The 23772-nt window shown below is 37.8% G+C and overlaps 1 protein-coding gene across 3 annotated transcripts in view; it reads right to left on the reverse strand.

The window, feature by feature from the left end:
* Positions 1 to 23772, reverse strand: part of LOC106923492 (serine/threonine-protein kinase PAK 3) — a 36554-nt gene that overhangs the window by 5066 nt on the left and 7716 nt on the right. For 2 of the 3 annotated variants that reach the window (XM_014996538.2, XM_014996539.2), the window contains exons 2-15: positions 13711 to 13904; positions 13491 to 13591; positions 11402 to 11555; positions 11268 to 11305; positions 9180 to 9242; positions 6577 to 6732; positions 6332 to 6506; positions 4520 to 4583; positions 2811 to 2859; positions 2617 to 2729; positions 1899 to 2016; positions 1673 to 1772; positions 1385 to 1581; positions 232 to 369 (exon numbers count right to left, since the gene is read on the reverse strand). In XM_014996538.2, the coding sequence (XP_014852024.2) occupies positions 232 to 369; positions 1385 to 1581; positions 1673 to 1772; positions 1899 to 2016; positions 2617 to 2729; positions 2811 to 2859; positions 4520 to 4583; positions 6332 to 6506; positions 6577 to 6732; positions 9180 to 9242; positions 11268 to 11305; positions 11402 to 11555; positions 13491 to 13591; positions 13711 to 13882 (1638 nt within the window). In that variant the 5' untranslated portion in view covers positions 13883 to 13904. The remainder of the gene's footprint in view (positions 1 to 231; positions 370 to 1384; positions 1582 to 1672; positions 1773 to 1898; positions 2017 to 2616; positions 2730 to 2810; positions 2860 to 4519; positions 4584 to 6331; positions 6507 to 6576; positions 6733 to 9179; positions 9243 to 11267; positions 11306 to 11401; positions 11556 to 13490; positions 13592 to 13710; positions 13905 to 23772) is intronic. The other variant, XM_014996540.2, reaches the window with a different exon arrangement.

A 23772-nucleotide genomic window follows, 5' to 3' on the forward strand; every position in this document is an offset into this window, starting at 1 on the left:
GCAAGAAATAGGAGCTTATGTCCAGGCAATAATTCGTAATGTTGATGAATATTTATAAGTGAAATACCTCCCATATTATAACTGCAAAAAGAAAATACCCAGAATTTGCTTAATCTTCCAAAATGTTTGTGGCGGAATATTTTATGGTCTGTTGAAACCAAATAGACCCAAATATTTGGGACAAAAACTGCCATGAAGTTTTAATTTTTATTATTTGTCTTGGACATTCACCTGCAGCAGCTCCTTGGCAGAGCCTCTGCGGTCCACATCCATCTCCAGACAGCGGTTGAGGAAGTCTCTAAACACAGATGAGAGCCTTTCAGGGTTCTGCAGCTCTGGAGTACCGTTGGTTGCTATCAGGTAAAGTGCCTGCAGTCAAACATAATGACACTTTTAAAATTTAAGTCCAAATATCTTGAAAACATTAAATCAACACGTTTTTCAGAAAAAAAAAGTCTAAACATTGCCTTAAAGTTTATCCACCAAACATTAATCTCCATTTTTTTCTGATCTATTAATAAAGATCAAATAATCTGTATCAAAAAAAGTTTGTGATGATCATACAGCGTTATGTTATAGTAAGAAGCAAAAGGGATTTTTTTTAACATCCGAGTTAACATCTATGTTAGATATGCAAGCTAACCAATACCAACATCAAAATTTGATTATAATATCTGATGTTTAGTTGCCTGATGTACTTTATAAGGTGAAGTGGCTGCAGCCCAAAAACAAATTTCCCCTGTGGGACAGTAAAATATAACTTATCCTCTGCTTTCAGTTGAACTTTTTAACACTAAACTTCCCTCTTATCAAAACTTTATGCGATAGGCCAACACAAAATGCTACAAAATTGTGGACAGGAAATGATGCATGATTTTCAGAAGTTTTAATTTTGGAACAGAAATCTGAAAAGTGTGGTGTGCATTTATATAAAGCAACCATAAATTGATACCTGTAGCTCTGGCTGTTTGTTACAAGCTGTTGCTTAGCAAAAAAAAAAAACTCTTTAGAGCTTTAAACAAATTTTGTTTTTCCAGGATTGTAATTAACGCCATCCTTCTTCCCACAGCATAATGCTGCAACCACCGTGTTTCACCTTTGTGTAATTGGCAGTAAGTTTTCCTTCATAGTGTTTTGACTCAAAAGTTCACCACCTTCCATGTTTGCTGTGTGGCCCACTCATAAAAAAATGCATCATTTTCTTTTTTCTTTACAATTATCCAAACCTCTACTGGATGTTAGAAGAAAAAAAAAACAACAAAATACAGAAGAGTTCATACTTGCGACAGAATGTTTTCAAGGCATTGTATTGATGCAGCTGATGCAGAATCAGTTTGCACCCAATGATGAAAAAAAAAACAACCTTTTCCTGGGCTGCATTTACCCTGAGTGGATTCTCGTTCAGATAAGGTGGCTCTCCCTCCACCATTTCTATCGCCATGATTCCCAGAGACCAGATGTCCACTTTTGGTCCGTAAGCCTTTCGGGTCACCACCTCCGGTGCCATCCAGTACGGTGTTCCCACCATCGTGCTGCGCTTGTTCTGCTCCGGAGTGATCTGGGCGCAGAAACCAAAGTCGGCTGCAGAGGAAGGCAGAGGAACATCATTTAGCTGATTACTCTGTCTCTACAAAATGTAACTTTTTGGTACCAGTCTTTAAACAGGACTTACTGAGCTTCACGGATCCATCCATCCCCAAGAGGATGTTGTCACTTTTTATGTCTCTGTGGATGACCTGGTTGGAGTGTAGGAAGTCCAAAGCTTGGAGACACTATGAGGACAAAAGTAGAGGCACATGCATTCAGCATCCATGTTCCTAGAAGCAAATTTGAGAGGTCTCTCTCTCCTCCTGACTTTCATTGGGCGACGCCGTGGTTGTCCAAACCTGGTTTCTTACCTCTCTGCAGACGGCGGCGATCTGGCCCTCATCCATACAGGTCTCAGTCACAACATCCGTCAGCGAGCCTCCGGCCAAATACTCCATCACCACCCACAGCTCGTCTCCTACCAGGTAGCTGGAGGACGCAGAGAACAGGAAAGGGATGAATCTTTCCTTCAACAATAAGCCTCATCAGTTTGACAAACCACTTGTAAAAACACGTTATAGGTCTACGTGGTCGTTACTGAGCAAAGACGTGACCACAACAGAAAGGTTGACGAGAAAATGGACAGCTTCAACTGTTGCAGCGTTCCTGCTGTTTTGAAACACTAGGTGGCAGTGTTTCACCTGAATACGAGTTCAGCCTACTCATAAAAGGAGAGAGAAGGGAATCTGTAGAAGTAGGACAAAATCCCATAAAAAGGAGGACCAGACGATTCCTCAATGTCACTACAGTACAAACTGAATCATGTTAACTTAGTCCATAGAGGCCAAGTTAAATGTTTAGGTTTTATAAATATCAATTTATAAAACCTAAACTGAATATTCTTAAATAAGCCTCATTGATTTTTTTTCTCTTTATATGAAAGAAACCGAAAATCTTTGAATTTGAATTCCCTGTTTGACAAAATATCCCTAAACTTTTGTTGTACGGGGAACGCACATTTACGGTTTCCTTGACAACAGCAAAACGTTTACATTTTAGAAACAAGGTTCTGGTTTTCAAACGACTAACCTGTCCAGGTAGTTCACTATGTTGGAGTTTTTGTTTTCCCTCATCACCAAGATCTCGTTGATGATCAGCTCCTTCTTGGGTTGTTGCTGCAGGTTCATCTGCTTGATGGCCACCTGATACCACAGATATTTACAGGTATTTACGTAGGTAAAGATTAGCAGGAGAAATTAGCAGAGAAGAACATTATATTTTACCTCTTGACCGGTTGCTATGTCGATGGCAGTGTAGACCGTGCCAGACGCTCTGAAGAAACAAAACAGCAGAATTAAAAGAGAAATATACAACATTAAAACAAACAAACAAAATTACTTTTTAAACCTAAAAAATACTGTTATTTGGAGAAAGATCTATTTATTACATTTGAATATTTCTGTTTTTTAGAAGCTGGCACATGCAACTAGAGTTAGAAATTAAAGTAAGACTTAAAAAAGTTAATCTGACTGCAATAAAATTAGATTTTGCAGCATGAATCAAAAATATCTTCAGCTAAAACTAAGTTGGTACAAAACTATGGATTACAGCAGAAACTCAAATAATTAATATTTCCAAATTCTTCATCAACACAGTATTTTTTCACCACAAACCTTTAGATTTGCTTTGTGAAGTTTTACGTTCTTTTTTTACCGACGAAAATGCTTAAAGTGCATTTGCGTAGAATTGTCTTTCGCTGATGTCAACTGCTAGCTATTCGAGGCATGTCTCAGTCAACTGTGCATATCTACAAACTTACATTTCTTCCACTTCTTTCTTTCAAAACAGCTCGATATCAGTCAGATTCAAGTCTTGCCACAGATTCTGAGTTGAACTAAGGTCTGGACTTTGACACGGCTGTTCTAACTATTTGGATCTTTGTGTTCTGCTGAACGCTGAACCTCTGCCCCGATCCTCTGTAGGCACTAGCCGCTTTTCTTCCAGGATCACTTTTTATTTTATCTCAGTACTGATTTAAAACAGTTTTTGCACATTTCAAATGTTCATTTAAAGCTCTGTAGACGATCAACAAAATTTAAAGTTCTAGCCTTTATGAAAAGGGAACCAGCACTCTGGTGTGATCGAGCTTACTGTTGTTCTTCAAGAATCTGGCAGCAACATTTTGGATGAGCTCCGACTGCCTATTTATCTTCACTGACCTGTACTCTTCTTCAAAAAGTTAATGTACTGAAAACTAAAGTTTGTACCAGATCTCGTGTTTCCCGTTTAGTCAGGAAAGCCTTCATTTTGACAATCTGGCTGTGGACTGATTTACCGCTGAACCTTATTTGGTGTTTACAGTTCAGGTCTGAGTACAGAAGCATCTTAGAAATTAAACCACATATTCTCTTTCCTCTCATCTCTCAATTATGAACTGCTTTGTCTAAAAAATAAAATTCTAATAGAATACATTGATGTTTGCGTCTGTAAAATGTAAAATTTCAAGAGGAATGAATGAAGTTAAGTCTCCATTTAACTCCCAGTTAAAAGACTTCTTCTGCTGATTCTTCCTCTTTCTCCTCTGTCACAGGGCTAGGAATTATGAAGCAAGAGTTTCTGGTGGTAATAAATTCAAGATAAGAGAGCAGAGAGTAAACAGACAACTACCCACTCTTCAGCTATCCACTTGATCAAATATGGAAATGTTGATCATGTTGTGAAGATTACAACCAGTGCATGTTTTTATCTGTTCAGAGGAGTCCTGAATAAAAAAAGCATTTAAAGATGCAGAGAAAAGTGGAGAGAGGCAGCTAGCTGGTGGAGCTAATCTGTGTCTCCATATTTTTGGGATTCAGTTTTCATTTCCTGTCCACTCACTTTTCTCACAGTTATCCAACCCTAGCCCTCTCTTAGTTCTCTTGCAGAGACTGATGCTTTAAAAAACAAACAAAAAAAAAAACTCATTTTGTTTGTCCGCCATGAAGAGACTCACCCTTGTCCAATTTTCTCGAAGCGTGTGTACTTCTTTTTGGGATCCCCCACGCTGACGATACTCCCTGAGTCAGAGAGAACAGATATATATATAATCAGCATCCCGGCTGCATATTCCTGTCTTGATCCCCACAATGGACCCCTGGTGATTCAAGTTGAAGTTATATCACAGGCACAAAACTAATCAAGTACGTCAATACACAGAAATTATTTTCCTTTTCTCATCATGCAAAGCACTTAAGGAGCTTTACATGATAGCCACGTTCATCCAGTCAATCTTAAGAACGCATAAACATTTATACACCAGTGCTTTCATTGTTAAGGAAAACGGGGGAAGCTGGAATCGAACCAACAACCTTCGGATTACAAGACAACTACTGTTGAGTAACTGGCATTTTGTACATATTGACTAAAGAGGATCGCAAAAAAATTACAAACTGACACGAATACCATCAGAGGAAAAATGTGTTGAACAATTTTTATCATCTAAACAAGAATAAATCAAACAAAATGACTCATTATATTTGAAAAAATTCCTCTCTGTCACCAACAAGTTTGTGGCAGGACATCTGACCGCTCTTCTTGGCAGTGAGCACATTCCTAAACTCATTTAAATTGAATGGTTTTCTGGTAAGAACCCGGCTTTCAAGAGCAGTTCACAAATATTTAATAGAGTTGAGTTAAGGGCCAAAGGCTTAGTGCTGGCCTGCTCATCCATTCCAAAACCAGGTTTTATGTATTCTGGGATCATTATCCTCTAGAAACACTTAATTGTGTCCATGTTTCAACCATCTGACTCAAGCTGTTCATCTGTGATGAAAGGAAATTGGTCAGAATGTTTACGGAGAATCCAGGAACCAGTAAGGCTCAAGGCTAATGCATACTGGAACCAGCAGCAAAACCAGTAATCCAAGTTGACACAAACATCGACTGAATAGATACCAAAATTTGGCCTCTGCTTTGAGCTACGAGTCATTTTTACAACAAGCGGTACTGGTGAATTGCACAAATAGAGCTTCGCATTACATCAACAGCTGAACGGTTGAAACTTGTACAACTGCTGTGCCAAATGCAATCCTATTAAAAATGTATACACTATGATTAAAAAAAGCCAGTCCAGAGCAATATAAATGAGCTCCATCAATCCTGGTGAGAACAAATGGCAAACATCCGGCTAGAAACCTAAACTGGAAGCTTTTTGATAGCAAAGGGAAATTTATCCAAATATTTGTAGGAGTGCATGTGTATAAATGAAACTGTATGTATAATTTTGAAGACTTTAATCCTTTAATACCCAAGTCTCAAATCTACTCCTGGATATTTTTTGCTTATTTTAATTGTATGCATTTCTTTAAATGTTTTGTGAGTAAATATATATTTGCCAATTTATCCTTAACAGCTGGAGCTTTCAATATCTAGCAAGTGATTTTTGCAATTTATCTTCTTTTAAAAGAGCGCCCCTCAGATTAAGTTCACTCCCTTCTATGGCGGGGGTGAAATTACCGTAAAAATCCGACATTGGCTAGAAAGCGAATCGTCTCCCCTTTTAGGAACCTTTGGGATTTTCCAGATAGCGCAACGTGTGGCGGAATTACGGTACTGCAAATTTAACTGGATCGTCGCCCATCAGTTCGGTCTGGAAGGGTTAATCTCATATTTAATGTTTTTGTATGAATACCCTCAATCACACTCCACAATTATAACCGCCAAAGGTTTATATAAAGTAAAGAAAAATATACATTTATTTATTTCTCTCAGATTTGTCTATGTAAGGAGTAATAACCCATTTTGTTGAAGATCTTTAAAGACATACTGAGTCTTTCCAGGATCTCCTCATCTGTCATCTTGGACTTCTTCCTCTGCCGGTCGGTGTGGCGGTACATCGTGTTGGAGGTGTTGTCAGGCTGAACCTGCGACTCTGGTGGAGTTGACTCCTCTTTGACCGGGGCGGGGGGCTTTGGTGGGTCCATGACGGAGCGCGTGTAGATCTGCATCAGAAGAGTCAGAATGTGTTACAGCAGCCGAGTGATCGGACCAACCGGTGGCTCCTGAACTCACAGATTTGGTGTGCTCAGGTCGAGGGGCGATGACCGGGGGCTGCTCGTCCTCGTCGTCCTCGTCTTCATCTTCTTCCTCCTCTTCCTCCTCCTCCTCGTCCTCCTCTTCTGAAACGGGCGGAGCAATCGGGGGTTCTGTTGTTGACGTTTTGGCACCCTGGATGGGGAGAGATGCAAGTCGGAAGAGGTGAATGTAGCATTTAATTAATGCGATATGTCTAGATGCTAACATGCTCCCCAAATGTAACACTGTTTTGATCTGTTACCACCAGGAATAAACGGCCTGCATTCTCCAAACCAGCCATGTTACACGTTCAACATCTGTGTTTTCTTGAGTGAAATGCAAAAAAAAAATAAAATGGGTGCTTGTGGGAACCACATTAAATAATTTAATGATTTACATAAACAAATCATCATTAGAGATGCACTGAGATGCTGATTGGTGACCACTTTGAACCAATTTTTAAACTCAAAATTCAAATCTTTTTCCTGACAGTGAGTGCAAACTATTAAACACTAACAGTTATCCATATATATTATAGTCTGGGGTTTAAAGGAAGACATGTTTTATAATTGAGCATTATTATAAGACATGTCTAAAACTCATGTTGAAGGAGAGATTATAGTTGTTTCCCAGCAGCCGTGGTTCACCGTTTGTAACAAACACCTTGACTAAAGCCAAGCTTTCCATGTATCAACATAAAAATAAACTATCCGTCATCGATTGGCACTGAATCATTGGATTAAGACTTTAAATATGTTTCTATTTTAACTCAAAAGTTAAAATGTCCAAATTCATGTTGGAAAAATAAAGATAAAATCGAGTTTTAAATGCTACAATTAGGGAGCGTCTCATCAATCACAGCCTTGCCATCCAATATCGTTTTCTATCGTATAAAACTTCATGATACCCAAAATAATAAAAATAAAAAGAAACTCTTCATCAGCATTTTCATTTTGACAATTTAGACCGCACCAAATCAATAGCTGGTTCTACACAACCTCATTTAGTTTAATTGTAGCTGTAGAGTTTCAAGGTTTATGATCTTTTATTGTTAGTTTCTAATGCTAATCGTAGTTAGCCTGGTCAGTGTACAAATCAGTCAGTAAATTACAACTGGAAAATTACAAAATTAAGTAAATTACAACTTGAAATGGGTTTTTCATCATTCCAGGATTGAACATCTGCTAAACGAGGCAATGCACACGTCGTCACACATGCTTGTTTTTGATTCACTGTTCAATGCTGGGAATTATTTTGTTTTGAGGACTCATCTCATTGGCAGCTCCAGTGCCACCAGCAGGTAGCAGTGGTAAAGCAGCTTGAGAACGATTCCTCTGGAAGATGCTTTTAGAGATCGCTGTTTTGTAATGCTACCCGTAATAACCTCACTAATCTCTACCATAGAGTCAAAACCTAGTTTAAAATTTAAACTTTAACCATTTTGTCTTCATGGCTGCTCTCTCCCCATAAATGTTATGATCTTGTTTCTTTTTCGTAGATAAATATTGAAACGTTAAACGGTCGTCAGAAATCGGCCACGAATTTTAGATCGGTGCATCTCTAATTATCATTCAACAAAAGTATTCAAAAACTAAATAAAAATTTAAAAAAAGAGATCATCGAGATCAAAACGTATTTGAGGTAAAGTCAGGGAAAAGTCATGTTTATGGCACGAAGAGCATTTATGATTCAAGAACTAAAAGGGAAAGTGAGGTTGCATTCAGTGCATTTCTCTGTGGGCTCTGGTAAGGTGTGCCATGAACCAGTGATGGGGATGAATTTTTAAGAAGCAAAGTGTTGCATCTTTTACAGCGCTGTGAGTTCTGACATACTTCAACCCGGTGGTGGTGGGCCGCATCTAGATGAGCCGCAGACACCCTGTTGGTTCCTTTTAATTAGTCTGATTAATCAGGCATATTTAACACGCCGAATGCGCTGCCATTTTCTCCTTCTTCTTCCTCTTCTTCCATCCAAGAACATTATTTGCCTTGGATCATCTTCCTCTTATGGAATGGAAACACTTCATCCGCTCTCGTCATGCATTAATGAAAGCGGTGCAGCTTAGTTCTGGTGATTAAAAGCAAAGTCCCAGTCCTTCATTGAGACAGACTGGGCCTCTGACTCGCTTCGAGGAAGACCGGGCCAAGACTGCAGTGCAGAGAGGAGTGCTCGGTGCATGTGTGTGTGTGTGCTCCTTTTTTATTGGGAGCCATGCAGTAATGTCTAAAATGGTGATGAGTTTACAGGCAGATTATTGGCAATGTGGATTAAATTGCTAAAATATGAGCTCATACATGCAGATAGACAGCCATTACAGTCCTCTGTGGAATATGCGACTGTCCTGCCATTTCAGAGACGGCAAGTCAAAGAAAACCACAAAAAATGATCCCCTTTGTGATGTTTCAGAAGAAAATGAATCTGGTCAAGACATCAAAAGCTACTGGAGCCAATCAAACCCCCATGAAATATCAATACAAATTGATATTTGTACTGCAAAAACAGCCGGACGGCTCCGTCAATGTTACGCCGTCAAATAGTTGAATTTAGCTTCACAGCCAATGTAGAGGTACATCATGTGGAAAGTAATATGGAGGAGTTACCTTGTCAAATAATGCGCTGCAGGTTCTAAGGCTGACAGGAGGCCCAGAAGACAGCAGTCGGTTCTGAATGTGAAGGTTGAAAATGGGAGGATTTACTTAAAACAAACCCATACAGTGCGTGAGACTAGGTGTATAGTATAGAGGAGGAGGCAGGGTGGGGAGCAGAGAGGGCTTCATGTCCACATCATTATCCCCCAACACACAACATGAGGGCAGGACGTGGCGGGAAGAAAATATGCTACCTGCTCAAAACAGCATTTCCCTCTCCACTTCAAGATGTGTCAGCAGATGCAGGTGTCGAAATGTTATGTCATCATTTGTTTTGGAAACTGCTAATAAAAATCACTTGAAGGTATGCAGCAGCAGGTTACATCCCAATTATTGGTTCCAGATTGTCATCACACTCATCCTGCTGTCTGTATTTTACTGCTCAATGAAGACATTTCATTTAGTCGCAACGATCGCGCTGCTCGTCCTCACTGGGTCTGATTTCTGCCATTCTCGTAGTTAAGTATACCTTCTGGACAGAATGATTCATCTGAATTAACTTTCAAAAAGAAGTCCTGATGTTTGGTGTTGTGAAGGTGTCAGGGATTTTTCGTTTCTATGTTTAGCAGTTCAAAACAGGTATAGTGGATCTTTTGCCATTTACCTTCTCGTATTTAAAACATAGCTAAAGTATGTTTTAACAGAATTTCTTTCTATGGATGGCGGTATTTTTAAACATTTTTACAGGGTACATAATCATATAACCCAACATGTACTTCAAGATATCTGTACACTGCTTTGCAAAAGTATTCAGGCTCCCACTTAGCAGTGCTTTGCAGAACCGTCTTACACTGGAATTACTTTTGGACTCTATGCTTCATGTGGGTCAAATAAAGACCATATGAGAATATTAGAAAGCTGGAGTTTTTCATAGGTCGTCTCTAAAATGAGACATTAAAACTGGCAGCACCTCTGTTTCTCTAATTTTTTAGCCTTTTCATTAAAAGTAGTGAAAATCAAACTTGAGTGAAGCTAATATCTGACAGCAACCAACAGAGAGCATGAGCAGACACCAAGCACAAAGCTCAAATTGTAAATATGCTAAAATGAAATAAAAGCTTTGGTGTAACCAAATCTTGGACTTCCCTGTAACACAAAGTGTAATGTTGCATTCATTTCACTCTGAAATCTCATATTATGACAATGTCATAGTAAAGAGTTAATGCACAGCAGAACGCTGTATTAGTTGGTAAGTTAATGCAAAATGCACATCAGTTTGTCACATCCACCTGCAGCTGACCATCAGCAGTGTGATAAGGGCCTGCTGTCTGTCTTTGGTGATCATTTCCTTTACATTAGCTCAGGATTTCAGTGACAATGAAGCCAATAGCTGAGTCACCTCTCGATGCTGCCAAACACTGAACTGCATTTGAAAGCTTTCCTCCCTGACTGACCGCCACACCCTTTTACCCTTCACTGGCCTTGCATGAAGAGATCCCAGTGGATTTTCCCCTGGGGCAGTATATTCTGCTTCTTCCTCTTCTTCCTCACCCAGTGAATGCAGGCTGGGCTATTCAAAGCATAGATAACTGAGGTCAACACAGCAGGAATCTCTCTACATGCAGCTGAGCCTCCAGTGACGCTTTTGTCTATGTTCGTTTTGAATTTGGGAGTGGATCGGGGAGGGGGAAAAAAAGCAATAGGCAGCACACCTCTCTCTGCAGTCACTTATTTTTCTGCCGTAGTTGCAAAATTGTTTGGCGTGAGTGCAAAATGAAGAGAACTGTGCCATATATTCAGGGAAGAAAGCCCCTAGATGGGAACACACAGAAATATGTGTGAAAGGGATTCATCTTAAGGTGTGTTTTGCAGAAATTCCCCAGAAAATGTCAGTGAAAGAAAAGTGAGAAATGACATATAAAATCATTTGTTGGAACTTACCTGGTAAAGTTGTATTTACAATGAGATATTTTATCATTTACATCATGATATATATATTTTTTAATTCTGCATTCACAAATGTGAAATCATACATATTACTGAGTCTGGGTAAGAAAACCCAACACCAACCAAAGTAGAGTTAGGTACACAAAAACTCACCAGAGTGTTTGCTGCAATGTATCCATGCGCTGTCTTGTCTAAAATGAAATAAAAATCACAAAAATATTTTTGCATTCTGTATCATTTTAATCTGAAATACTTTTCTGCAACGTTGGTTTTTGGTGTTTTATTACCTCCCGAGGTGAAGCTCATGTATTTCTGGTTGTTGACGGTCTCTTTGGAGTCGTAGAACTTCAGCACGTCGATCACAGCTTGTGGATTCTTCTTCTGCTCCAGCTTGGTGATGTTTGAGGTCTGTAGGAGCCGAGCCCACTGCTCTGGGATTCCCTGAAGGGGTCACGCGTTGACAGAGGAATATAAGTCAATGTGTTGCAGTACGTGCGACCTTCCTCCCGTCCAAAAAGTTCCACCGTAACCCAAAGTTGTCCATTAAAGCTTATTTATGCTTTCTTTACTGTAAGTCCACCAATTTCTAACATTCTCAGGCGTCATTGCCTGCGTTTTAAATTTCCGTGGCTGCCACTGAAGGGTAGCTCTAAGTTTCTGGATTCAGAGGAAAATAGCAAACATGGAAACTTTAGAGGAAATCTTAATCATGTACATTCCTGAAAAACATGCAAAGAGGCAAAGGCAACTCTATAAACAGCTATTTTTATCACCTTCGTTGTTCCTTCCACTGATCACACATGAACTCTACTGAGCTACACTGCCCCCATGAGTATCGGAGGTATTACTTCACTTGTTCCCGATATCTGTGCATTAGGCTGTTTTTTTTTGTTTTTGTTTTTTTTAACAAGGGAGCTCTTTGAGATGTTGACTTAAAATACATCCAATGATGCCTCAAATGATTTTAACGAACCTTAGTGTGTGTAGACTTCTTAATTAAAAAAATATTTCTTATTATCTTGGTATTTAGCACATGCAAACTGTAAATGTTGAGCGTTGAACGAAGTTCAACATTTACTGCTCCGGGTCACTTTGAATTTTTATGGCCTATTTACAGTAGACATGTAGAAGAGTTTTATATATTTTTGGAATTGTGTCTTCTTATGTATTTTAATCCATTTGGGAATCCAGTTTTTTTAGTGCGGGTTAATGTCATTTACCAGTGTCTCATCACACTCTCTGCACAGTTTTACACTTAAAGCTTAATCTCTGCTGAAAATAGCCACTGCTATATAACTGGTGTCAGAAGGGGCTCAGGAAAAATGATACTCGGATAGCGATCCAGGGACGAATCAACAGTATTTCACTCTGTTCTCTTGGAAAAGCATGAAATGAGCTTAAGTGAGTGTTCAGTTTAAAACAGCTAAAATGGAGCTCTGTTTGCCACCAGCACATAGCTTTCCATATGAACAAGGAACTAGTTGTCGCTGATGTCACTGATGGCATTACCCAAACATTTGAAAGTCAAATAGAGCAGAACACGTTATCCTCAGTGCAAACGTTGTTTTTATAGGGGGCTGAAAATTAGATTTCAACTTCACACACACGCCACTCACATTTAAAGCGAAATAAACCAAGCTAAAAGAAGATAAAAATGTAAAACCTTAACTATGTAAGACTGCTAATGTCTCAATTTTTATGCATTTTGTTGAATTATTTAACGCAAAATGTTAATTTCACTCTTCATTTGCATTATGCATATGTAGATACAGAAAAACAATTTCATGAAGTCTGGTTCCCTATTAAGAATGTACATACACAGTAAAAAAAAAATAAAAATCTGGAAAAAACAGAAAATGTCCTGGTAATTTTCTGCCAGTACATTTTCTGTTTTTATTTTTTACAGAATTTCCATCAATTTTTTTTCCACAATTTAATTTTTTTCCCCCCTCATAATTTAACAGTTATTTATGATTTAAAAAAATTAACATGAAAAACTGTTAAATTACGGAAAAAATTCTGACGGAAAAAAACAGAAAATGTTTTGGCAGAAAATTACCAGGACATTTTCTGTGTTTTTACTGAATTTGCATAAGAATTGTTCCTAAAATTTAACAGTTTTTCATGTTACATTTACCAACATTTCTGTTAACCCAAAACTGAAATTTTCCATCTTTTTACAGTACATCTTCCGATATGGTCACAAACACTTATTTTTAAAAGCTTGCACATTTCCAAATATTTTTGTCTTCCAATATTGCTAGGGCATTACCTGTATACCTTTTCAAATAACTTACATTGTTGTTGTTTTTTTTTTCAGAAACAGAAATACGTACTTATTTAATGACCTGTTTTTATAGTGAAATGAATACTTACTGTAAATTCTCCTGTAACAGCATCAAAGCCGACATGGATTGTGTGTTCAAAGTCTGAGGGTAAGGATATCTCTGGACGTTCTTTTTCCTTCTTTTTGTTCGCTGCAAAAATATAAATAGCAGCACATTTCTAATGTCAGTTTCTTTTTAATTACACAGACTAGTGCAACTACACGAATGAGCAATAACATGGAGTGTAAAAGGTGCAGAACGATGCTCACTTTTGTCTCCTCCGGGGAAAATGGAGCGCAGGCGAGCTTTCTTGTTTTTTTCCTCAGGAGCCATTGGAAGTGGTTTAGATGCGTGATTCACTGATGAAGAGTCTCTGGAACTACTGTTCATTCTCAAGGGGGGGGCTGGCGGCTTCTCTTCAATATCGACACTATCAGACATCTTTAGTAGCACTCACAAGATCCTGAAAGGAAAAACAGAGACAAACAAGGTCTGAGTGAGGACAAAGAGACTTTAAATAACCAGCAAACAAAGGTTAACTTGTGAGAAAACATAAGAGAAAACCTGCTTTACTGTGGGATTTAGAGTTGAAAATTGGAATAGTATTTTATTATTTGAGAGTAACAGTTTGTTTTAATAGCTTACAGTTGTTTTTCTTTTTTTTTTTTTCATTTTGGACATGAAACATGGTTAGGCTGTTTGTTTATCGCTGTGCACCAACAATATGCCAACACCACGTTTCAAGTTAGGAATGGTTTGTTCAGGGGAATACGTGATGTTATTTTGTTTCATACGTTTGTGTAAATAGGTCAAAAAGTTCACTTCTTACACGTTTGATCATCCCCGATTTGGATAAGAGAATAAATCCAAACACCAAAGCTGTTTTTATTATTTAAATTTCACTCTTTAAAATAATTTAGGTGGGTAAAAAAAAAAGCCGAAAAATTGCATAAACAGGCAACATTTTGCTATGTGCTCTGTAAATGCCGGGGTTTCTCGAGCTGTGGTGGCGTGCGCTGTCCAGTGAGTCTTTTCAGCTGTGAAAGTAACCAGGATTTGACTCTAAGATAATCTGGCACGAGGAAACTCTTCTATCATTCTCTTCTCCCATCTACCCATCCCTCCGCCATGTTACACTCCTTCACTGCTTCACTGCTTCACCCTGAGGCCAAGCCTATCATGTGATATGCAGCACAGCCGTCCCAGAAAGCGGGACATCCAGGCGGCCCCCTTAGTGGAGACCTACATTAGCAGACAAAGACACACTCCCCTGGTCTACAACAGTGTGCGCCGTCTCTGAAAAATTACACATTTGGTTTCACAGTAGCCTGTGGGATTTTATGCAACCATGGCTCAAGACAACAAAAATCTGACAGGGCACAAAAGACTCCGTTTATTTCCAAGTACGGCGGGTTTGGAGTAGAGGAATGGGATAGGTAGGAAGATGGAGCATAACAAAAAGCTATAACTCAATCAGATTTGTCTCCAAAAACAGCAATATTATGCAAGAAGCCACTGCATGGAGTGAAATGGCTGTAAAAACATGAGTGAAATATAAACAAATTATGGGTCATTTCACCATAAAAACTTTCCTTTCAATTCCACAAGAATGCTTATGTAATTTGATATTTATCAGGGCTGATGTGGAGCATATAGAAAACAAATAAACAAAGAAATTTAAATAACAACCCAATTGTACATTGTCTTTCTCCTCGGCTTTTAGGAACTTTTATTCTCTTCAGAAGGTAAAATGAAGAGATTATTGTGAAAACAGCATCAGGATACTTTCATTTTGGAGAACTGTTATTAAAGGACAGCTGTAAATTATTTGTGGAGGCCGACCAGTGACCTGCTGAGCTGCAAAACGGAGCAATAAATGTTGGACACAAGTTATTAGCAGTGTAATGGTACACGTAAATCATTGTGTGGCATGCAGCTTGGTTTCTGGGTCACAGTTCAGTACAGGTACTGTGCAACAGTAAAAGGAAACAAACACAAGTCCTAAATGTGAGGCTTGTTTTCACTTCTTTTAAGCAAAAATCTTTACAGATACAGGGACATAAAAGCAAAGCGGTTTACGACTTCTAGGAGTTGTATACTATTAAATTCACTTTAAAGTTAAAACTTTAAAATAACAGCGGCAAGCAAACCAAATGGCAACCAGATATCTGAATATATCGTGTAAGAAGACACATAATTATTTTTTCCATTTAATGACTGATGTTAAAACTAAAGTTTAACAATGTAAAACACATTGTGAAAATGTTTGCTAAAGGTGTTACAATCCACAAACAACCAGGTCCTTTACTAACATGGTCTGAAGGGGAACCGACAAAAATGAACTCAACTGTTTAGTGGTCTGACACAACTACAACTCAAGCAGGGATTCACCCAGTGTATTATAAGCCTGGCGGGCCACCAGGCTTTACTTGCACCCCCAACAAGCTTATTTATTTAAGTTGTTTGTTTTTTTTGTTTTGTTTTTTTTTATATTTGCATTGCTCTTAGGGTCCTCTGAACTTTATAAAACACTATACAAGTACAGGTTATTTACCATTTACCAGGGAATATCATTTCAACATCATGTTATGTTGCTGTTTTAATAAAAGAGTGATTGGCGTACTTCATAAATAAAATACCATCATTAGGAGAAAAAGACGTGTGGAACCATTAATGCAACATCTCCAGAGATCTGTCAGGACATCAAAACCTCGACACCATTTCTTTCTCCATTTAGTGAATTCCAGATGAGCCTAAAACAGATTTTCTCAGGTTGATGTTGGGCATATTTACAGAACTAGTTATTTCTGTAGCAGTATTGAGCAACAAACAAAACTCTTGTCAAGACAATAAGTAGGACCTGTTGGGATGACATCATGCCTGGATGAGCTTAAGTACAAATGCCTTTAAAGGTGATGTGCATAATATAACAACAGTGTATCACCCCAAATACATTGGAACGACTATGTAAAGCCGCCATAAAGTATTCAGTTTTGTTTTGACAGAACACAGAAAAGTTTGAATGTTACTTTTTAGTATTTCAGAAATTAGAAAAAGAACCCAATGATTTCCTAACACTCCTGGGTCAAAGTCCTTATACTGAAAACACATCTTCTATCTGGAGTTTAACATTAGCACACATTTATTTTTCCATCAAACTGGCATAAACACTTTCACAAATTAATTTTTCAAAAGGTCTCAGCATGTTAACAGGTAATATAAAACATCACAAAATTGATTTATTTTCTAGCATGCATCAAATCAAAAGGAAGGAATGGTTGGCCTCAAAATGTATTACTCAACATGACAAAATATTAATGAGAATATATAAGTATAGCAAAAAATTTACTTAGATCATCGGAAACAGGTAAGTCTCCTGACATACATGTAAACCATGAACATTAATAACTAATCATTTTTGTTTCTTAAGCATTTGGTCTTCTTTCTTTTTCTTAAAAAAAAGAAAACAAATAAAAGACATGGAACTGAAATTTCATCTCAAATATTAGTGCCATTAAATTTAGGAGTATTAGTAATTATTCATAAATAATATTTTTGCTTATTGTAACAATACACATACCATGTTTTAAAGCATAAAGCAGATGTAAAATTAATATAAATTAATTTATCACTATACTAAGTACTGGTTATTAAATAAGTGACATCTTCAAGAGTGTTAAAAACTAATTAGTTTTAAAAACTAATTTTAGATGGATTTCAATGGGTATAATTAGAGAAAATGTGTTTAAACAATAGTAATGTCTCACACCTTTTGCATCATCAGTAATAAAACATATGATAGTCACAAATTCTTCCCACTCTCAGAATAAAAATGGCCAAAAACTCAGTCTGAGGCTACGTTTGCTTTACTTCTAAAACTTTTTCAAGTCGACACATATTTCCTAAAGATTTATGCTGCCATAGAAGCCCATAAAAAAACAGAAACAAACAGTTGTTGTGTGCGCCTAGTTTCAGTTTTGCAAAGTTGGAATCCCTAATGTTAGCTACCATGCTAATATTAGCTAGCATGTTGGTAGCAGCTAACATGCTCAACCAACATGCTGAATATATTACAAAAATGCAAAACATGATATATTGAGAATTGAAATATAGTACACACATAATTTTTTTGGGAAGTCTGCTGAAACACTTTGCACAGCTCTACAGCAAAAGTAAATCAAATCTGCAGCCCTGAAAGCCATGAGTCCGTTTTACTAATAACATGCCTGACAGCTGGCTCATGAAGCTGCTGGCTGGTGTGCGGGCCTGACGGCTAAAAAAGGCAGATTCATGAAGGCTCAGACATTAGTGATTCTTCACTCATATAAAACACTGACCTATTTACTGTGCAGACTGACATGCAGGGAAGGCAGTCAGTGAGAACGCCGTCCCTGAAACAAGCTAAATCTCTTTCTAAATCACACATAAGTTCGTCTCTGAGCATTGTGCACTGCAGGATACATGCTCCTTTTCCTTGAAACTGAGGGAAAGTTAAGAACATCGCACTGCAATCCACAGAATGATAATTTATCAAAATTCCACCTGCAGCCTCCATCTGAAACCCCCATAGGCTTTAGTAGCTACCACAAAATATAAAAAGTACAAAACCCCCACAAAACAAACCAGCTCAGTTCAGATTTTACTGTGAACATTTTCACATTTCCATCCCATAAAATATTAAATTATCCAAGAGGCAGAGGAATTTTCTGCGCCCCTTAAACATTAATGCTGATTTGAATGGCAAACATATGAGGAGGCTCCAATCTTGAACCCCTGGCAGTCCAGTAATGGCCCGGCAGTGGGGGCAGGGCTCCATAAGCCCGGCTCTCCCTGTGCCTGATTAGGACGCGCTCTCGGTTTGCCTTGGCTTTAGCCGGGCATCTTTGAAGGATGCTGATTACTTGGATGGGATGGACAGTTCGAGGACTTCCGAAGGATAAAGAGAAATGAAGGGAAACTCTGCTGCAGCAGCTTTGACTATTGTTATCTCTTTTTATCTTAAAGATCTCCGGACAGCTCATTATGACCACTTTTGTGCCACTCTTCAGACAGCAATCGCTCGCTTTTAACAAACACACTCAGAAACACCAAATAGTAAAAAAAAAACCCACAGAATCAAACCGTGTGGGGCGATGACACTGCTCACATGATTGGATCCTCAAGGTCAGGATGAAGCCCCCAGAGTCGCAGCACAGACGCCACAGATTTAAAAATACAAGCAACGCTCGCTTTTTGGAGGGGGAATCGATCAAACAAGCCACAAAAGATTCTAGAAAATCCCAGAACTTTGTTTGTTTCAACTTTATGTTCATTTGATTTCGACTGAGAATAAATAAAGTGTGCCCTCTTTTTACAAAAAATAAAAAATACAAGTAATATGCAATAAAATCTATGAGGTAAAGAACTATTACTGTTTTGTGCTTCAATGTACAAAACAATTAAGCACAATGAAGAAGCTATTAATGAGGAAACTATTTTTATGAATGTTTGTTCATACTTATGAAACAAGCATAGATGAAATCTGTAGGAAATAACAAGAAAGTGCAAAATATAGCAGTTGCTTTCTCTCTAAACTTTTTTTCTTTTAGGCTGTGAAAATTTCCATCAGGACCAAACCTACTAATACTGAAATCACCACCACCCTTAAACAGGTTTTAGGTTTTGTTTACATTTTTATGCCTCCTAAATTACGTTATTTGATAATGACTCAAAAATATACAGTTTCAAAATTTAATCTCATAAAACACTTACTGGATTTAAAATACTCTGACTTGTTCAGGTGAATTTGCTCCTTTACAGATTTCTTGTGTTTTGATGATTTCATACATTTGGGCAGGTAAAGAAGCTTTTTTGAGATTTTACTTCATGTTGTTCGACAGGTTCTGTTTCAGTGATTTCTTGATTCTAACGTTCAGTCAGAAAACAGGTTTTGCTGTGACTAGTGAACCAAAACATTTGGTTTTAATCACATTTAATGTGTGATTTGACATGGGGATCGCAGGGGTGTTACTTTTTCCACATAGGGTCAGGTTGGTTTGGTTTTGTTTTTACTTCAGTTCTCATGGCCATCTTAAGCGTAACTTGATTTTTTAATTTTTATTAAAAGGTGTGGAGGGGAAACAGACATCTGGGTTTGCAGTGGCATGGTCACAGATCCAACTCCATTTATCTGCATTTGGACAGAAAACATGGTGGAATCCATTCGTCTCCCAGCTGATTGAATGAAATGACCACCTCTGAATCAGAAAAAAAGTATTTTCACGGTGCTGGAAAGGAAAGTTTCAAGGGAGGCTTAGTGTAAATAATATGTTAAGAATTTTCTGATAGATGTCCCAAATTCAGCATAACTACTGTAAAATTATTTAAATGTTCCTGCAGAAGTTAGGAAACTCATAACTTATCTTCTGTTGCTTTCTTGCAAAGTTCACATCATCTTAAAGCATCTTAAAAAACACACATATAGTCTCACTGCAAACACAAATGCCAATGTATTCTGATTTTTTGTGAAAAATGATCAATTGTTTTCAACTTTTTTCCTACAACTTTGGCATGCATTTGTATTCAGCCCTCCTGCCTTCTGGAAACACTTTCTTTTGGGGTATGAGCCATTTTATTTTTACCTATTCGTCTTTCCAAAAGCTCAAACTAGTAAGACTGGAAGGAGAGCATCTAGAAAAGACATTTTTCACCTAAGGTTCTCATGTGAATTTAGATCTGGAATTTAACTAGGCCATTCTAACATATAAACTTACTTTGATATAAACTATTTTTTGAACCTCCTGTAGAATAGAATATTCCTCATAGAAGGAATAGAATATTTGTCATATTATTCTATTCTATTCTATTCTATTCTATTCTAGGTTGGTATATTTTGGTGTGTTCCAACGTCTTCATGATGCCGTTTGCTTTCTGTATTTTTGTTGGTGAAAAAACAAAACAAAAAACCTCATTATGTTATTTCCACTTCACCCCTGTGTCCTACTATCAGTACATCACATAAAAACCAATAAAACTCAGTAAAGTTACACTTATTCAACTATTTAAGAAGTACAAATACTTTTTTCAAGGCACCATCAACTACAAGGAACCTTAAGTAGCCTTGAAGTACTGCAGTCAACTGAAAGTACAACAGCTGATAAATAACAGTTTCAGTGTTTGTTATTAGTTCAGACAGTAGCGCTCCGGGGCGCTCTACCTTATTTGGGTGAGAATGTGACAGAGGAGAGTGAAGATGGATGAATACCCGTATTTTTCTGGGCTCAGACTCAATAAACTCTGGTCCCGCTCAAAACTGGGCCTCTGTTTACGTTTTTTTTTTTTTCTTTTCTTTTCTTATAGCTTAGCAACAGCAAGCCAGTTTCTAACGTAACAAAATTTGTATGCCTGAATTCAATCTCTCATAGGTTATCTATAAGTGATACATATCCTCCATTTATTCTGCAGGTTTAGAAAAAACCTCGAGGCACATGTTGGTTGATCAAAGTAATATCACAAAGCCAGTACGCAGGCGGCGGCTGCTGCATGGTGGTTGGACTGGTTGAGCAACACCCTGTATGCAGGCATTACGCCCTTTTTGCAACCGGCTAAAGTTTGTGTCCTGGCTTCCGGCCATCCGCTGCATGTCGTCCCTTTTTTCCTGGAATCTCCGTTTTCTGACACAACTACAACTTCAGCCTGTTGCTCACACTAGAATGAAACAGCTGCCAGTGTTTAAGTAATAAAGATTTAATTGTAATATGAGGCCTGTGAGAACCAGAGCGCTTTGTTTACCCTCATTTCAGTTTGGGCTCTAGGCTCATATTTAATGGATATGGGGGAAACAAAGAATATTGAGACATTAAAACACCCCAGAAACACATTTAGCTGACGAAAAAGCAAAGTTTGAAAATCAACTTATTGGTGAGAAACTCTAACGATACAGAATGACCAATTACTTCATTGTTAACGTCTTGGCTTCCTTACATGGTAATATTTAACAATAAGCACACCATTGTATTCTAACCAACAAAGCAAGCTAAATATGAAAGCGCCGTTTTCTTCCCCAACCAGTATTTTTGGGAGATGTGTGCACCTCAGGGGATAACCAAACACATCTTTTAATCGTGGTGGCATAAAAGGCTTAAATCCAATAATGACATGCCAACTAGAGCATGATTACACAATATCAAAGGCAGAGCTAAATGAAAGCAATAGCTGCTCTTGCACTATAAATGTCCATTCACAGAGAGACACTGGATTCTTCAGAAGTTCATCAGAGCGCAGACTCACACTGCTTACATTTTAAGATTATTTCACTGATGTAGAAGTTGAAAGAGTAATTTTTTTTCCTAAATATTTTATCATTCTATTCTCACAGAGCACCTGTGTATAAAAACCTCCAATCCAATTTTAGTCACCATCTATATCTTTTGATAAATTCATCTTTTGACAGGTTATGCTAACTTTAATGCCAGATTTGTCATTAGTGTGATTTATATAAATCTATGACAAATTTGATCCCGATTTTTCCTATTTAGGTTCTAAAAGTCCCATAATTAAAACAGGTTTACTAGAATTAATCAGGATCTATTTAATTTCACCCTAATTACATAAACGCGTTGCACTTTTGATTGAATGTTAAGCTCCAACACATTGATTTTGTCCATTACTAATTAATTAGCATCAGCCTAATGAGCCTAGCATAGCATGTTAATATTAGCCTGCATTAATGTCATACCAGTAGCTAATTTGTTTCTCCTATCAAACACATTCAATAACGCTGACTCACAAATTCCCCCCTGGTTGACACAGATTGTATTAAATAAACCACTGTTCGCAGGCAGCGGTGTAAGGTTCCCCATCTTCAAAACAAGGCAAAAAAAAAAAAAAAACAGGTTACTCCACACTCAGGGCCTTCTTAATCCCCACAGCCTCTCATTTTACCAGGCATCATCCGTTCCTAAACTCTCCTGCTGGGAAGCGTGAGAGCGCGCTCTGTCATTTAATATTTAGTTCAGCTGAACTTGCTCTCTAATGCGCAGACACAAGCGCTTTCTCATTTCACATATATGTATGTTTGAAGGAACTCTGTAAATGGATGCCACAAATAGCATTCACAGTGGCTAACATAATAAAAATGTATGAGCTACGTCTATTAGCTGGGAAAAGCTTCGTCTTCTGAAACTTTGAGCCATCAGGGAAAGAAACTGAAGCTGGTTATTGTCTGGGGTTCAAAATCTTTACTCTATTTCACTAAGAAAAGTATCAATGTACAAGAAAATATATGTTTGATCCTTTTCTTAAGATTTTCCTGCATTTATAAAGGCTCTACACTGTTTACTAATAACTTACTAAATTGATTCTGTTAATCTGCTAACGATGATTTCACTGGAATTTCCAGGTTCTGGATGTTTATTAAAATTTCTGTGATCTTAGATAAAATAAATGGAAATAAACTATAAAACGACCTATAATTTATAACTCTTTCCAGACTTATCCTTTGCTCCTAAGTAAAATAAATTAAGGTTTTTTCACTGTAGCATGACGTCACTGTCAAATTTGGAAAAATTTCACATTTACCTTAAGATTTCTTTTTTTTTTACTACTACTACTACTTCTCACCCTTGCTGGTAATACTTGAACCATTTTTGTCATGATTTGGTCAAATCTTTTGGACAATCATTCTGCTGCAGGCTAATGGTGAACCATTTAGATTTTTTTTTGACAGTTAACTTTAAAAAGTCTTTAGGTTTAGCAAACGTGAATCACTGATGTTTATAATGGTTGGACAGAAAAAGCTTTTAATTTGGCGAGCCTTCCACATTAGACAGCTTCTTTTGTTACTATGGAGGAGTAACAAACTAATAAATCACTCTTCACTACAAATGGCCAAATGAACACAGACAAATGGGATCTTATGTCAGATCATAAACACCTAAAAAAGCGAGAGGTCAGGTACTACTAATTAAATATTACTAGATACTCTCATCACTTTAAAGCTGCAGTAAATAACTTTTATAAAAATATGTAATGACAGTGCAATATGAGACAGATAATCTGTGGAAACAATCCTCCCTGTGGTCCTACAGCCACCCACAGAAATACAACCAGTCACAGTCAAGAGGACGGTCTTAGCGCTGTCAATCAGGCTCATGTACGCGCTTGCTCTTTGCTGCGCTATAGCTCCTTCCCCACAGTGTGGGCTAGTACACTGTGGGACTACCCTTTAGTGCAGCTGTAGCGAACCGCAATCTTTAGCTTGACGTGTAAAGGAAGTTGTCAACAACACATACGCATGATTGACAGTGTCAACACATAATCCTTCAAATCTGACCAAATGTTGCATCAAATCA

This window comes from Poecilia mexicana, unplaced genomic scaffold, assembly GCF_051168715.1.
Source record: "Poecilia mexicana isolate PSO_F unplaced genomic scaffold, ASM5116871v1 scaffold_14, whole genome shotgun sequence".
Lineage (NCBI taxonomy): Eukaryota > Metazoa > Chordata > Actinopteri > Cyprinodontiformes > Poeciliidae > Poecilia > Poecilia mexicana.